Source organism: Lynx canadensis, chromosome D2 (genome assembly GCF_007474595.2).
Source record: "Lynx canadensis isolate LIC74 chromosome D2, mLynCan4.pri.v2, whole genome shotgun sequence".
Classification (NCBI taxonomy): Eukaryota; Metazoa; Chordata; class Mammalia; order Carnivora; family Felidae; genus Lynx; species Lynx canadensis.
The window spans coordinates 19473252-19489942 of NC_044313.2; the positions used below are offsets into that span (position 1 = coordinate 19473252).

At 50.6% G+C, this 16691-nt stretch overlaps 1 protein-coding gene and 1 long non-coding RNA gene across 2 annotated transcripts in view; both read right to left on the reverse strand.

Annotated features, from left to right (window-relative positions):
- Positions 1-780: 780 nt before the first annotated feature.
- Positions 781-8113, reverse strand: LOC116738372. The gene is made up of 3 exons (XR_004344228.1): positions 8053-8113; positions 3816-3927; positions 781-1009 (listed from the first exon to the last, which is right to left on the reverse strand). It is a non-coding gene; the product is annotated as an uncharacterized LOC116738372 (long non-coding RNA).
- A 3738-nt stretch (positions 8114-11851) lies between these two features.
- Positions 11852-16691, reverse strand: part of RBM20 (RNA binding motif protein 20) — a 56261-nt gene continuing 51421 nt past the window's right edge. Inside the window, exon 14 of the mRNA XM_032595154.1 lies at positions 11852-14818. Within this exon, the coding sequence (XP_032451045.1) occupies positions 14708-14818 (111 nt within the window). The 3' untranslated portion in view covers positions 11852-14707. The remainder of the gene's footprint in view (positions 14819-16691) is intronic.

Genomic DNA, 16691 nt, shown 5'->3' on the forward strand with positions numbered 1-16691 from the left:
CCAGACCCCTACCTCCTTCTTTTTTGTTCAGAATGACATATATACCTCATTTGCCTGTCTTTGGAATTCCCATGTTTGTATGGATTCCTTGTACGTATACTACTACATTTGATTTTCTTCTGTTAATTTGTCTCATGTCAATGTGATTCTTAGTCTGTCTAGAAGGACCTTGAAGGGAAGGTCTAGATTCTTAGTCTGTCTAGAAGGACCTTGAAGTAGTTACTAAAGGGTAGTCATAGCAATGGGGAATCTGAAGCCATATCAATAAACTTTTCATATTCTGTTACATTAAAATTCATTGATCTGGGGTGCCTGGCTGGCTGGGTCAGTGGAGCACACGACCCTTGATCCTGGGGTTGTGAGTTCAAGCCCCATGTAGGGTGAAGAGATTACTTAAAAATAAAAAAAATCTAAAAAAAAAAGTAAAATAAAATAAAATCCATTGATCTGTCCTTCACTTTAATAAGACTTCTACCCGTGAATGATTTTTAAAACATCACAGATGGGTTATTTGAAAAGTATTGGTTCACAGAGTTTTGCAAATCTTCCAATGTTGACCCATCTCATTACACAATATCCCATCATTTAGGATCACCCCCTACCTCACCAGAAAAGCCTGTGAGCATTGGGAAACCGTTGAGCTCATGGTGAAGATATAGGACTTTTCAAAATTCCAATTTGTGCTTCAGAGCTCAAATTTGATTGTTGACAACAAAACTGCCATTTGTTTTCCTTGAAATGGCAAGCTCACTTCGTTCATTTCTGAGGAAACGTCTGCCCCATACCAAGTCTGAATAACCACAGTCTGCCAGTCAGTCATTCTTTTCAGTCAAAATGGTATTCTATGAAAAAAGTCACTGGCTCAACTCACGGTGCAAACAATCACATGGGTGGTTTTCATGAGACAATCGTAGTATTTTGTTATGCAGTAGAAGAGCTTTATGTACATGTAGGATTTCTCAGGAACAGATCCCAAGGAGAGCTTGGATGGGCATGATGGGGAGATCACCTGTGAAGGAAAAAGAGCAAGAGCTAGAGAAGCAAGGAGACTCTTTGGCCACCATACTGGTCTAACCCGGGGAAAGGAGAGAAGAAACGTCTCAGATTGCAGTGTAGAGTTCAACAAAGATTCAGTCAGGCCAATGAAGGGTCTTCAAGCCAAAGTCACCCGGTGTTGGAATCCCATGTCAAGAATGAACTTGTGTTGATGCGTGATCATTGGCTGGGAGCAGACGGAGAGAAGCGTGGCCGTGGCAAGAACACGGCGGTGGATTCAGAGAACAGCAGATGCTCCCCTAGCGGGAGGTCTGAGTGGTGTTATCTTCATGGCTCCCCCAAGCTTTATGGGTACTTTCCATTTCATCACATCACAATATTAGAAACGTGTGTACGCAAGGGTTAAGGCTTAATAAAGTTAATCATTTTTACTGCTTCATCAAGAGATTTCTTAAGTGAAACTGGCTTTGTTTTCCCTGCACATGTGTGGCAATGAAGGATACAATGGCTACAAGTTCACTTTGGTGCCACTACATTGATTCAGGCCAACATACCAGTAATTTTGTCTAACACTGTGTTTGCACTCTTGGTGAAAATGTCAACTTGGAGAAAAAGGCACATGAAAGCTCAATATTATTATAAAAACAGTTTTGACCTTATGAATCCATTGAAATGATCTCTGGACCCTCAGGGATCTACAGAACCACAGACTTACAGATAGCAATCCCAGAATTGGAGTATGGTGGGTTTGGGTTTCATTTTGTTTTCCTATTTTGCGGTTGCTGTTGTTGTTTGTTTGTTTTGGACGGTTCTGGCAAAAGTCACAGAAAAGATATTAATTCCCATATGTAAAGGTTTGTAGGAAAGATGGCAGGAAAAGGAGCTGCTGGATTCCGATTCATAGATCATGCAGGGAGATTATACCCCAAAAAATCCCTTTACCCTCAAAGTAAATAATGTATTAAATTGGAAAAAAAAAATCCCTTTACCCTGAGAAGGATGGGACAGATCAGCCCACCCAAATCACAGCCAATGGGGTCTCACAAGGAGCGGTTCCCTCACCTGCAGAGGAGGGAAGGGATACTACACAGGCAAAACAACCTTGTACAGTTCAATAGGGTAAAAGAAGTTTGACAATAAATGTCTGGGCTACGGGACAGTCCTATTCCTGAGGGAGCCTGAGGCCAGGGTCAGGCAGGAAAATGGATCACAGCTGAGGAGAAGGCACCCATGCAAGAGCCTAGCCCCTGAGGACACCAGGACCTGCAGACAGTTTGGAAGCACATTAATTCAGCCCAGCAGGCAGGACCATGTAAGCTTGGGTTGGATCAAACTCTGTGTGTGTGTGTGTGTGTGTGTGTGTGTGTGTGTGTGTGTGTTTACAGGGGCGGTATTCTACTGTGGCCCCCTTCAACAACAGTGGAGTGTGACTGTTTATGTTTCCTATCTTGGTCAGGCTTGACTCAGGAAATGGAACCTAGTGGGCCCCCAGGGGTAAGGGGTGGAGCAAGGCAGAGGGGATCCACGCGTCAGAAGCTGGGGATGGAGGACAACTGTCTACACTATCCACAAATCGACGGAGATTATGGCACACAAGTCATTGCAGTTTTAAAATGGCATTGGTTCAAAGGCAATTCTACCTGTCCAGACTTCTCCACATTTACCACTGAATACCCTGCATGTTCTACATGTTTATTCTCAGAATGACTGAATCTATCTATCATCTATCTATCAATCATCTATCTAACAGGATTATAGATAATCAGCTCAACTATTCACCTTCGATGGCCACCTCTTCCCTCTTTCGTGGGTCTGCTCAATGGCATATTCTCCCAGGTTTCCTCCTGGGAGATTCTCAGGCTGCTTTTTATTTTTAAAAATTTTCTTCAATGTTTATTTATTTTTGAGACAGAGAGAGAGCATGAACGGGGGAAGGTCAGAGAGAGAGGGAGACACAGAATGTGAAGCAGACTCCAGGCTCTGAGCTGTCAGCACAGAGCTGGATGTGGGGCTCAAACTCACAGACTGTGAGATCATGACCTGAGCCGAAGTCCGACGCTCAACCGACCGAGCCACCCAGGTGCCCCTCTGCCTGCTTTTTCTTAGACTCCTTTGCGCATCCTTAAATGATGGCAGTCTTCGGGGATGCTGTCATAAAACCTCCCTTCTTCTCAGTAGGCAATCTGATCTGTCCCCATGCTCTCAATTACTTGAGAGCATTTTTTTGTCTTTGTTTATTTATTTTGAGAGACAGAGAGAGAGAAAATCCCAAGCAGGCTCCACACTGTCAGCATGAAGCCTGATGCAGGACTTGAACTCATGAACCGTGAGATCATGACGTGAGCTGAAATCAAGAGTTGGACCCTTAACTGACTGAGCCACCCGGGTGCCTTGAGAGCGTTTCTTTCTTAAAACCACTGCAAAACCTCCCCCTTCTCCTTGCAGCATGCACAAACACGTGTTGTGTATGGAGTCCCCATCTAGGCTTTCCCCAAGAGCCTGAGATAATGGGAATAATTGGTACACTGACACCAAGGCCCTCATAAACACACACACACACACACACACACACACACACACACAGGAGGACTGAAGTCAGGTCATCTGGCAATCCAGATTTCCAGACTGCGGTGCGTGCCTGTGTGGGTGCACCCCTGTCTAGCCATCTTTCAGATTGCCATTTAAGTGAAAATATTTACGAAGACATTTGGAGAGGCTCTGACTGCAGCGCCCCTGAGAATATGCGGTTGCTCCATAAAATTTAATTGAGTAAATGTGTCCCTACGATGTGCCAGGCGCATGTAGTGAAGCTTACTTACCAGGACGAGAGTCAATGTCCTTCCCTGGAACAGGTGGGGGTGGAGCTGGGGACAAGCACATACGCGACTGCAGTCAGAATAAATCCCAGCAGGTCGTGGAATTTTGAGGACTCTAAAGTAAAAGTACCATATTCATATATTTAAACACTTGCAATTTTTCACGTTTTGACATTCCTGAAGTCAGGCTGCATCTAACAAATAATTAGCTAAGAATACTTTGTTAGAACTGAATTGGCAGGTGTTTTTTCCTTCTTTTTGAACAAGAAATAAAGATGAAATTTACAACGGATCCTGTCTTAGGTTAAACGAAATATGTTATTTGGGTCACTCAAAGGACAGTGAGATCAAATATGTAATCTGTAGTAACATGCCCTTAAATCCCTGCTCCCATTTCTTTTGGTTTCTAACTTTCTAATACTGTACAGCCGGCTAGAAGCCTCTTTGTCTCTCCATCTTGGAATCTCTACTCTCCACCAGGGTAAGACAGAGCCTCCCTGACGTCTTCCCCACAGAGAATGCATTCCCTTTCCCTCTCCCTCCTTCCTTCTTCTCTGTGGGAATCAATCTCGGCCATCTATAAAGAACACACACACTAGCCACACTCCTCTGATTCTCCCCCAGCCCTGCTCTAATAAGAAAAGAAGGGGCAAATGTCTGGCAGGTAGAGTTTTCTTCAGCAAGGAAGGAGAGAGGCTCTGAATAGTCCCAGAGGAATAACTCTTGGGCCAGGAGTGAGAGAACAGGCAGATCACAGTGTGGGTCTAGACAGAGATGGGTGTACCAAGCGGCAAGGGGCAGGATTGGAGTGTAAATATGATAGAGCATCCTGGGGAAGGCTCAGATTTTGAACCTGCATCTGTGACCATTGTTTTCCAGAAGCTTCACATGCATGTACACACGCATGCACCCATGCACGCAGGTGCAAACACATGCGCACATATGTACCTGTGTTTAAACAATTAGCCAAGGCCTTTCTGTCCTCTCTCCCATATCACCAGGAGGGGAGAAGGCAGGGCCAGGGTGATGGCCTGCTTTTCTGGGATGGGAGAGGCCCAGGGAGGGGGGCCAGGCTGGCTGGCCTGAGGCTAGGACACCACAGAGACTGGAGACCCCTCTCCTCCCCACCTACCCAAACAGAACTAACCACAGCAGGCTGGTCAATATGCTAAAAGAATGGCTGCCACTGGATGGGGCTGCCTCTTAGCTCTGGGGAGATGTGGCTTGGGAAGGTGGCCTTTAGGGAGGAGATAATGCTTCCCTAGGGCCTTGGGACAAGTAAGGGAGAAGCCAAAACGATGAATCTGCAGAGTGGAGAATCTGGCTGCCTGGCTGAGTTCTGGTGTTGGGGTTCTCCGCTTCCAAGTTGTCCAGCAGCTACCCGGATTCTCAGAGTTCTCGTGGCTGGGGAAGGACATTCAGAGAACTTAGGGGGTCCCTGATGTGAGGGTGGAATGCATCTGGCTGACTAGATCCCCCCTCTCTGAGCTGAACGCTGCCCCCGTGCCCAGGTCAGACGAAAAGCTGGTGCTGGGCCTGCTGGGTGTGCCTGGCCCTTTGCAGAGCACTGGGCAGTGGGAACATAAATAAGAAAGGGGAGAGGCCACTCAGGAGGAACTCACAATGGAGCTGAGGAAATCTAGCGTCAACACAGGTGGAGCCCAAGTCCAATCTGATCTGTAAATCCCACCCCAGGGCAGAGCCATCAAAGCCGGCTGCACCCTAGGAATTGCCCAAGGCCTGCTCAGAGCCTGTGGGAAAAGTCAGGAAGGCTTTAGTTGGGCAGTGGACTCGTAGGACCTCTGGCAGGTGGGAAGGAGGAGCCTTGAGACTCTTAAAAGGCTATGTTCACCCTCAGGGCGTTGGGAGCCACCCAAACGCCCATACTGAGCTTCCCGGCTTCCTTCTCAGCCCCTGTTCTCGGGTGACTCCTGGCTGCAGGGTGTGTGTGTGTGTGTGTGTGTGTGGCTGGGAACAGATCAGGTTTAATTATTAATCATCTGGCTAGTCTGACCAATCTAGACCAAGGTCTCTCTCTTCCAGGGCTGTGAAATCCCCACTCACTGGGCTAAGCCTGTAGGGTTTTCTAGATGCTAGGAGAGAAGGGGGTGGGGAGGTTCCCTGCAGCCCCTGCGTCTTCAGGAGGCACTGATTAGGTGCGGGCACTAGGCAGGCAGGCGTGGTTTCCAAGGAGCAGGGTGAACCCAGGCCATCCCCCCAGTGTTGACACAACTGTCATAAACCGTGCTTTGTTCCCGGCCCTGCCTGCGGAAGGTCCCTGAGAACTGGGTGGGCCTGGCTAGGTGGGGACGCACAGTGAGGACAGATAGGTTTGGAGGGGGGACACCCCTGGGGACACGGAGGGATGAAGCTGGCGTAGGAAGCCCAGCTCTGTGGCTATAGAAGAATCCAACTGTTGAAAGGCCAAACTTCGGGCAATCTAAGCCAGGCTTGTGTCTCCAACAGCCAGAGCTGCCTCCCAGTCCCGGGTGGGTGGGAACCCTGGAGGGCAGGATGGACAAAGCCAAGGGCAGGGGGCAGGTGCCCCCTGGTACCACTCCAAGGACGCATCTTGCTCCAACAGCCAGCTGGTAACTGAACAGAGACCAGGGGCTCAGAGACGAGGATGGACAAGGGGGCTGCTTAGTCCTTCAACTAACAGTCACCGATACCTATTCTGTGGCAGGCGCAGAGTGGGTGGGACACACTCCCTGCCCTTGGAGACTCACCGGCTAATGTAGACCCCACCCATAAACTGATCCCAAGGACAACCTGTGAAAGAGGGACCGTGTCCTGGGACACAGCAGGGGAGCCGTAACACCTGTAAGGAGGTCAAAGAGAGTCAAGGAAGGCTTCGTAAAGAAGGTAACACTCACCTAGCATGTTAAAGAAAGTCATAGTTTCCAAGCGGGGGGAAGGGTGTTCCAGCCAGGGGGAAGACCACGTGTAAAAACAAGGAGCTGAGAAGGGCCTGTTTGGGGAGGATGAGGCATGGAGCAGGGCCGAACCAGAACGGTGGCTGTGGGGGCGGGAAGTGGGCGGAGATGATGCAGGCATTAGGAGGTGAGGTGCCCGGTGGAGGCACCCAAGGGGCAGAACGCAGAGACCGGGGTGGCGAGTGAGGAAGCACCCACAGATGCAGCCCCAGCCGGGCGGGGGGCATGGGGGGGGCGCACGGGAACAGCACCCTATCTCCAGACAGGCCGGGGGCCTGTCGCACTGGCGCTGTGGGAAGTACTGGGACAGACAGACCACCGCCCCTTGTGACCGACGGGGAGCCGTTTCCCCCAGCCCTCCGTGTCTCGCTTTGGCTCCAACAACCTCAGGGAAGCACAAGACACAGGTCAAATGGGCAGAGGGGCAGATGGAGGTGGCAGGAGGTAGACATTTGCCCAAGCCTGAGTGAATTCACTGCGGCTCTGACACAGGGACCCAAGGGTCCCGATTCTCAGCCTAGGGACCTGCCTCTGAACTGGAAAGTTCTCTCCCTTCTTGTCTTGCAAACCAGAGGTGCCCTGTGAACCCCTCCTCCCAGGGTCAGTCCTCATCAGACAGGTCTGCGGCGGCCCAAGGATCAGCCTGAAGGAGTCAGCACTTCCCAGTCAGGCTGGGCTTCCTCCTGGTGGTGTCAGACCCAGCGGAGAACCCCAAAGAGTAAATGTCTGCGAGGTGTTCCCAGAACCCAGACCAGCAGGATCCCCACCCAGAACGCTGGGGTGGCAGGTGACAGGGATGACAGCAGCAGCCTCCTCCTTGTCCTACGGACTTGGCTCCTGGAAGATCAGCTAGGTACCAGGAGAAATTTGAAAAAACGGTTTGGAAAAAAAAAAAAAACCCACAAATTTGAGCCAGCACAAGTGGCTCAGGTGGGCTAGGCAGGCATGTGGAAAGATCAGGTCTTTTGACACTGGGAAGTGTCACCCTGACATGAGGAACCCGTTCACACAGACTAGAAATCATCCACTGGTCTGTTCTCCTGTGTACGGCTGCCAGCTACCTAAGGATCTTCTCCAAGGCTCTCAGTGTCTCTGTCCACATCGTATACAGTCCCGTAAGAGAATTCTAGAATACAGAGTCGAGTAGAACAATTTCCCCAAATCAACTGGAACACTCCTTCTAATAGGGAAAGCCAAGTACTGGACACTGCTTCCTCCTTTTGCCTTGGCTCCCAGGAGGCTCCCAGTCAAATCTCATGTGCGTTCACCATGGCTCCATCAGCCCTTACAACTCACGTACTTACCGCCTTCAACTTTTCTCAGCCCTCACCTAAAATTTTTCTGTTGGTAGGGGCGCCTGGGTGGCTCAGTCAGACTTCGGCTCAGGTCGTGATCTCACAGTTCCTGAGTTCGAGCCCCGCATCAGATTTTGTGCGGACAGCGCAGAGCTTGGAGCCCGCTTCGGGTTCTGTGTCTCCCTCTCTCTGCCCCTCCCCTGCTCATGCTCTGTCTCTCTCTCTCTCTCAAAAACAAATATTAAAAAAAAAATGTTTTTTTCTGTTGGTTCAATCCGGTCACACGTGGCCTGGGTTGTATATCATCTCAGCTCCTTGTTGGCAAGAGGTGGTGGGTAAATAAACAATGAAGTTTCACTCAGGAAAGAGAGGTTGAAAGGGCAAAGGCAGGCCGGCATGCTGGGGTCATGGGAAATCCCCTTTTGATCACACCCTTGTACCCCCAAATTACCCGAAAACGGAGACCACGGTGCTCTCCTCCCCTCCCTGAAGCAGGAGGAACTGGAGCCGCCCCCCACCCCTGGGCCCTGCTCCCCCTCTCACCCCTAGATCCAGCTCCCCTGGCAAGCTCCGCTGCCTGGGGACAGGAAGAAACTGCTCCTTCCGTGCGTGGGGCCTTCCGGTCTGTTTTCTGCAGGGGGGCCAGTGGGGCCTGCCTTTAGTTACTTTCTAAGGAGGGCAGGTGTTGAGATCAGTTTCAGGAATTTAGCAACCCAGGTGTCAGTCATAAGACCTGAGGACAGCTAAATCGGGCTCTCCCATCATCCCGTGCCCGCTGTTCCTGGTGGGCCTGCTCTAGAGGCTTTAGGGAGATGTGGGAACAGAAGACTCCAGCCCTGAGACAGCCAGTGGAGAAGAGTCATTAAAAGCATGGTTTGAGAGTCACACGGACCTGGGTTTGAGCCCCAACTCGTCGTTTACTGGCTCTCTGACCCCCAGGACAAACCACTTTGGGTCCCTGAGCTTCATTTGCCCCATCCGTGAAATGGGAGAATGACAATGACCGGGCCAAGAGGGCACAACTGAGTGTGGCACGTAGACCTGCTCGCTAGTCTCCGGGGCTAATGTTGGTGTTAGTGGTGGCTCTCATGGTGGGACAAAGAGTGTGCGAGCCTCACGGTACCTCGCTGGTAGTGACATGGCCCTGGGGGATGCCCCTGTCCTGTGGGACTCCAGTCCCCCAAAAGGCCTGCTGACTGTGCACAGCTCTCTGCCCAGAGGGGCAGAGCTATCAGCAGATCTCAGGGAGTCTTCTTCTTTTTTTCCTTTTAATTTTTTTTCAATGTTTATGTACTTTTGAGACAGAGAGAGACAGAGTGTGAGCAGGAGAGGGGCAGAGAGAGAGAGGGAGACACGGAATCCGAAGCAGGTTCCGGGCTCCCAGCTGTCAGCACGGAGCCTGACGCGGGGCTCGAGCTCACAAGCGGCGAGATCATGACCTGGGCCGAAGTCGGACGCTCACCCGACTGGGCCACCCAGGCGCCCTTCAGGGAGTCTTCTTACTAACCAGTATCCTCAGCCATTAATAAGGACAAAGAGACCATTGGAAAACGGACTTTTGCCTGAGCACAGGCGGTATAAATCCAACTGAAAAAATCCTGACACGTGCCCCAAACCCAGTCTGGTGACCACCCCTTCCACCACCAGCTGCCACCATCTCCGTCTGCCGTGGCCATGAGAATCCTCCTTCAAGCCTCTTTCGCGCTGGTGTCTCTTCTACCTTGAATGATCTCCATTCACATCTTGCCTGCCCTTCCCCCAGCAAAATAAATGCCCCTTCTATTCCAGGCGCTGCTGGGGAAGTCCCTGGTTGACTTCGAGGGAAGTGTTTTCAAAGTGTGAGCAGAGGACTCCGCCTGCATTGAACCACCCACAGCCTTGCTTAAATGCAAGCATCCACGTGCTCCTACGACCTAAGGAGACAGAGTCTCCATAGATGGGCCAGGAATCTGTATTTCCAACAAGTTCCCCAGGTGATTTGGATACACCCAAAGCATAAAACACAGTGATTTGTCTTGAGTTCTCCCTGAGAGCCCAAGTCCAAGCTAGGGCTGGGCCTGGAAAATTCTCGAAGAATCTAACTGAAACAACCTAGATCCCTGGGTGTCCTCAGCAGGACCACCCGGGTCATCTGGATGCTCGCCTTGATCTAAGCTGTGTCCCCTTAGGCAAATCACTTCTCCTCTCTGGGCCTGAGTTTTCTTACCTGCGAAAAGAAGGACCAGGACTTGACAGTCGCTGTGTCCCTCCTGTTCTGACCTGCTTGGAAATCCGGTTGGGATAGGCTCCTTTGTAGTGGGAAAGGAGAATGAAGGGCTGTTGGGGGTGAGTCCAGATGTCCTACTGCCTCTGAGGACAGTCAACAGTTGCTTGCTAATGATGTTCCAAGGTGGGGGGGTGGGGGGGTGGGCAAGACCAGTATCCCAAGTGGCCTGGCCTAGTCAGGGACTATGAGAAGCAACCTCAACGTCTAGGCCATGGCAGAGTTGAACCAGGGGCAGTCTGGCATTGATCCTTGGAAGAGAAGTAAGCACGGAGAGTGGGTCTGAATATCAGGGCTCCAGCTTGGTAGACTGGCTCAGAACCAGGTTCTAGGGCCTTTAAGAATATCAGAGAGAAAATGGGAACACTCAGGCAAGGGCAGGAAGACTGCAATTCACAGAGTTCCCGGCAGGACATCTCCGCTGCACAGCTCCAGGGAGGGCCATCTTACAGAATACAGTGTGCAAGTTCCCCCCCCCACCCCCCCCTCCCCAAGAGCTATGCCTCGTGGAGCGACATGCTGGGCCTGGCACCAGGGACATAACCAGACATCCTGGATCCCGAACTTGGGGCAGAGGACAAGCTCCAGGCCCATTCACTGCTTTGGCCAGCTGGGGCACAGCCAGCAGTTGCAGGGAAGGATGCTTCTCCACCCCTCCTGGTTGGGAAGTGGAGGCCTGAGCTCAGCTCCCAGATGGCCACAATAGGCTGAGGGTGGGGCTTGGGAGCAGCAACAGGCTTGACAGGAACTTTCCTCAGATCTACAATGTGCTCTAGCTAATTACAGGCGGCCCCACTCACTTTGCCCTCTAGGGCCAGACTGTCCAGCCCCTCCCGGCTGACTTGGGAACACTGCCAACAGGAGGGAAGGGCCCGACACAAGGTTCCAGGCCATTCAAAGAACTGGCCAACTGGGCCCAGGAGACTGGCCTTGTTTTGCTAGAAGACATGGCTGAGGAAGAGCTTAACATTCCAAAAGGAAACAAGGTTCAGGGCTACGCAGCGAACCACGTGTTTTCACCAGCAATTACCTTACACCTGAAACAACCCAGAGGCGATTTATACTATAATCCCCCTTTATGCCTGAGAACTCAGGACTTAGGAAGTCACAGGGTTAACAGGTGCCCGGGCTGGGCATCAACCATCAGCTGAAGGAATGGCCAGAAACGAACCGACTTGTCCTGGTGCAGGACAATGTTGTTCAGCCCACTAGAAGAGTCGGGGCACCGGGCAGTAGGAATGAGGGGCTTATGAGAGGCCAGGAGATTTTCCTACCTGATACTTCAAAAGGGACAGCAGCTCCCCACTCTCCCAGGCTTCTCTTCTGGAGGTCTACCCCTAAGAATCTCTGATTCCCGAGCTCCAAGTAGAAGCTGTTGTATCTTTTCTGCTCAACGCTTTAGAGACATTCTAGATTCGGAGAGGGACCAGATACCAATCTCTGTGCTCAATGAGCTTCCCCCAGCCACATGTCAAAGGATCCCTGCATGACCGACAGCTACCCCACAAGCTTTCAAATTCTCTTTATTAAAAATCTTTTTTTTCCTTTTTGTAAAAACAAACATGGCGGTCAATTATACAGATCAGGAAAAGCGATGACAATTTATAAGACACTCAACAAATTCCAATACTTTACAAGTTCAAGCTTAACTAGTGTTTTTCTTTTTCTTTTTCTCATAAGCTCAAAAAACAAACTCTGGTCCAGTTCAAGTACATTCTAACAGATCACAGCCTTACACTTGTCCAAGAAAGGGAAACCCGGATAGTAATGGCTGTTCTCACACCAACATCAAATCTACCAAATTCTTTGGGAATAACATCTGGATATACTTTATTTTGGGTGTTTACAATGAAAAGTACATCGGCCTTTTGGTATCTTAACCCAGGGTACAAATGAATCTGTTGCTCAATGTAGCAGCTGCTCTCAAACAAGCTTTTTGGGGAGACACTTTGAAATGTTTGACAAACACTGAAGAAAAGCTTTAAAAAATAGATCAGTATTTTCCTGGTTTTCTTTAATACTGCCTTGTGTATGACACATGTAGGAACAAGGAGTGCAAATTATAGAGTGGGTAAAGGACCATGCCAATGGAATTGTATAAAAATAAATAGAAATAAATATATATGTATATATATATATATACACCAGTACAGAATCTTAGATGATTTTTAAACTGAAGGTTCTGATTGAACGCAGAGAGCCTCTCCTCTCTCCCTCCCAGGGGCTCTTGCCAGATTTGCAATATGGAGAAGGTCAGTCTATCAGCAAGGGAGCCATTGCGCTACTTGGGAATGAGGCTGTTTGAACAGCTATCCTGGTTTCCATGGAAACAGTGCTGCGGGGATGAGCCGGTGGGGTCAGCTTCCACTTTGCTGGGAGAAAAGACTGCCAGCTTCTCTGAAAATGCTCAGTTCCAGCCTCTGATGGAGGTGGTAGGCTTTTCCCAGCAAGGTTCCCGAGGAGGCCAGGGAGCTGATCCTAGACATCCCCCAGGTGGGAGGAAAGACAAATAGGGCCAGAGATTTTCCCAGAAGTGGAGGAGGCTGGTCTCCAGAACACCAGGTAAAAACCTGTGGAGGCAGCTAGAGCTGAGCCACCATTTTCAGAGCCCACTCTCTTGGAGACACCAACCTTTCCGAGGCCCCCAGATGGCCTAATGCCAAGGTCAGGCTTCCTGCTTCCTCCAGCCTCTCACTGCTCATGCCCAGGGGCTGGCTGGTCTGCCTCGGGTACTTGCCTTCACTGTTCTCTTTGACAGGTTCCCCGCAACTCTTCTCACCAGTGACCATGTGCCCCAAGGTTTACGCAGGATCATTTAATACATTTTATATTCTACATTTCTTTCTTCTCCGTGCCTCAGACTTACTGACAAAATGTCAGTGTCAAACTCAGATAATTTTTCTATTCTTTCACCCTTAGTGCAGAGGACAGAATGTGCAGTATAGGTATCTACCATCAAAAAATCTCACCTACTATAAAAATTGCAAAAAATAATAGAAAACAAACAATCCCTTCCTGGTCTCTCTCTCTCTCTGTGGTCAGGAATAGAAACATAGGAACCATCTTCTAGGGGCTGAGCCAGGAAAGTAGCTTATTAGCTTGTGGAAACAGCACAAGGCTCCCCTCTTACCTTCTTGAGGTCTTCCCTACAGCTGTGGCCAAGCTTAACACCTCTGTCCCAAACGCTCCCGATGGAATATCAGACCCTCTAGTCTCGGGCCTGAAGGCACTGACCTCTAGAATCAGAAAACCATGCAGGAAGAAAAGTTCTGTTCTTCATAACACTCCACATCAAAGTCTGCACATGGGGTCCTCTGAAATGCCCTTGACCTCCTGCCCACCTATAAATACTTGGCAATCCCGAAATGCTGCTCTTCAGTCCTGCAGCCTTGCTCTTTCCTTAGCTTCTCCACCGCCCCCCACCCGCAAAGACCATTTTAGAAACCATCCCACTGAGAGGCTGCTGGGGCCCAGAGTGCAGGCACCAAGAGCGAGTCAAAGACAGATACCATTTCCTTATTACGTGTCTCTCAAGCAATATGACCCATGGCTGGGAGGCCAGCATCTGACCCAAGCCCACACCAACTACGGTCTCAGCTGAAGGGAAAAGACACTACTGTTTTAATTTTTTATTGAAGTGAATCTACACCAAATTCATTGTCTGGAACAGAACCAACCCTGGTACCTCCTGAAATCCTGAGGACAGAACTAACTTTGTGGGGCGGTGGGCGGTGGGGGGGGGGACTTAACAGAGGTTCCAAAATGAAGAGTGGTTTTCCTCCTCTGTGAAATTCATTAACTTTATTTTAAGGCATGAATCTGATGGGCTTCTAGAATAGTTGAGAGGATGAAAGAGTTATTAAAAATGGGGGCTTTTCGCAAAAGTGGTCCCGCTGGAGAAACTCCCAGCTTCTGCCAACGGATGGTCTAGGGTGCCCCCCTCTCCGGGACTGCAGGGCCTGACTCGGCTCCCCTGCTCAGAACGCCAGGCAGGGAAAATGCTCCAGGCTCCCTGAAGTGGTTCTTGACCCAGGGGTTTCTGTGAGATCTCTTCCTTGGTTGATCCGGCTGGCCACCAAGAATTTGGACACTGTGAAAATCCCTGAGAAGTTGGGTTTTATGAAAAATAAATGACCCTTGGCACAGAAGGTGAGAGGAGGAGGGGAAAGAAGAGAAGCAAATTGAAGGAAACAAGAATCAACGGGGAGAGAGAGGGTAGCGCTTGGCCGCTGGACACACGAGGTGACAGCTCTCACCAGGGAGACACTTGAGGGGCGATTTCATGAGTCTCCGAGAAAAAGCCTGGTTTGCCTTCCTCCCAGGCTTTAGCTCCTGTCCAGGATGTCAGGAAGGCCCTGCCTCAGAAGGCCGTCCTCTCCCGGCTGAAGCCGCTGCAGGGACCTAGAGCTTCTTCCTCTCAAAGTGTGGCACGATTCCGCTGTCCTCGGGCCTTGGGCTGCCTGCCCCTTCGGTCTCCTTGAGGCCCTCCTCGGCCAGCTGGGACAAGTACTTCTGCAGCAGGAAGACAGGGAAGGGAAGGGAGAGGGTTAGCGGTGACCTGGCCAGAAAGGAAATGCGAGAAAAGGGAGGTATCTTAGCCTCTTCTCCTATCTTGTCTCCCAGTGGGTGGGACCCCCTCCCTACCCTCCCCAGATCCTTCTGAGGCTACCGGACCCATGCTAAGCAACCCCACCCTAACTCTTTGTGTTAGTTTACAAGTAATGCATGATTCTTGCAGAAGACATCTAAAACACAGATCCTAACAACAGCAAACAATTCCAAAGCCCTATCCAGTGCAAGCACTGCTCTGTTTTTCTTATAGAAACTCATTTAGGGGCGCCTGGGTCTCTCCGTCGGTTAAGTGTCCGACTCTTGATTTCAGCTCAGGTCATGATCTCACGGTTCGTGAGATCGAGCTCCATGTCAGGCTCTGCACTGACAGCATGGGGCCTGCTTGGGATTTTTTTCTTTCTCTCTCTTGCTCTCTGTGTCACCCCTGCTCACACTCACATGCTCTCTCTCTCTCTCAAAATAAATAAATAAACATAAAAGAACCCATACCTCATTGAATTACAAAGACTACTTGTTTTCCAGGAGAGCTTCAGCACCCAGGGGCTGTGTGTATGACAGGTGGAGGGAGAAGAAGCCCGCTAGACCAACGGGCCTCCGGGAGGAGAGAAGCAATGTCCTTGGATTGTCCAAGGATTGTGAAGGACACACTGCAGCCTCTCCTAACAACCTGTCTCCTGGTGGGCGGGTGGCAGACTGAGTGCCCTGGAGGTCCTTTGCTGGATTCCTGTTCTATAGTCGGAGCTGCTCACACGGCCCCCAAACACTCACCACTATCACTGGCCCCCAGCCAAACGTCAGGCCACGCTTGGGATTCTAGATTCCACGCAGTGAGACACAAGTAGAAAGGCCTAGGGAGGACCCAGCTGGGTCCTCTGATTGCCAGGGCAGCAGGGGGCAGTGCAAAGAGCACTGGGTGAGGAGTCAGCAGGGTTTGGTCCAGCGCAGTGGTCAAGTGTGTGGGCTCTGCCATCAGATGACCTGGGTTCAAATCCTAGCTCTCAGCAGGCAAGTGACCCAAGGTCTCTGACATCTGTAAAGTGTGGGTAGTAACAGTATCTACCACGTAAGGTTGCTACGAGGTCCAGGGAAAGTACCGTAAAGCACTTAGCATAGTGCCTGGCACAGAATAAATGCTCTGTAATGTTGCCCTTTATCATGAGTTGCATCAGGCATCTGATTCCCTCATCTGCTCTCGGCTCTGCTAACCTGGTCAGTGGGAGAAACAGTGCCTTCCCTCCTCTCAGGGTGATTCTGAGGGTCAGATGAGGGGATGTGCGTAAGACCACCTGCTCTCTCTAGAACAGACTGGTTGGCTCTGAGAGGTGGGTGAGCCCGATGGCAAGGGCGGCAGACAGACCAAGGGTCCCTGTGGGCCAGGCTGCTGATGGAGGCCTGGTTTGCCCTCCACCTCATCTCAGGAAGGCAAGTGGGTGATGCACTGCTTGTGAGCTCTGGACCTGCAACCAGGCAGGCACCTAGCTTATCTTTCTCTCTCTCTCTCTCTCTCTCTCTCTTTTTTTTTTTTTTTTTTGAGAGAGAGAGAGAGAGAGAGAGAGAGAGAGAGAGAGAGAATATCCCAAGTAGGCTCCACATTCGGCATGGAGCCCTACTTGGGGCTCAATCCCATGACCCTGGGATCATGACCCAAGCCAAAATCAAGACTTGGATGCTCAACCGACCGAGCCACCTAGGCGCCCCTAGTTTTCCTCTCAAGCACTTGACCGCACCTGTTGTTCCAGGCCACTCGGGGTGGGTTATCTCAGGGCTGTGACCAGCGGTGGGGGCACAGCAGTAGCTGTGAGAGAATGCACAG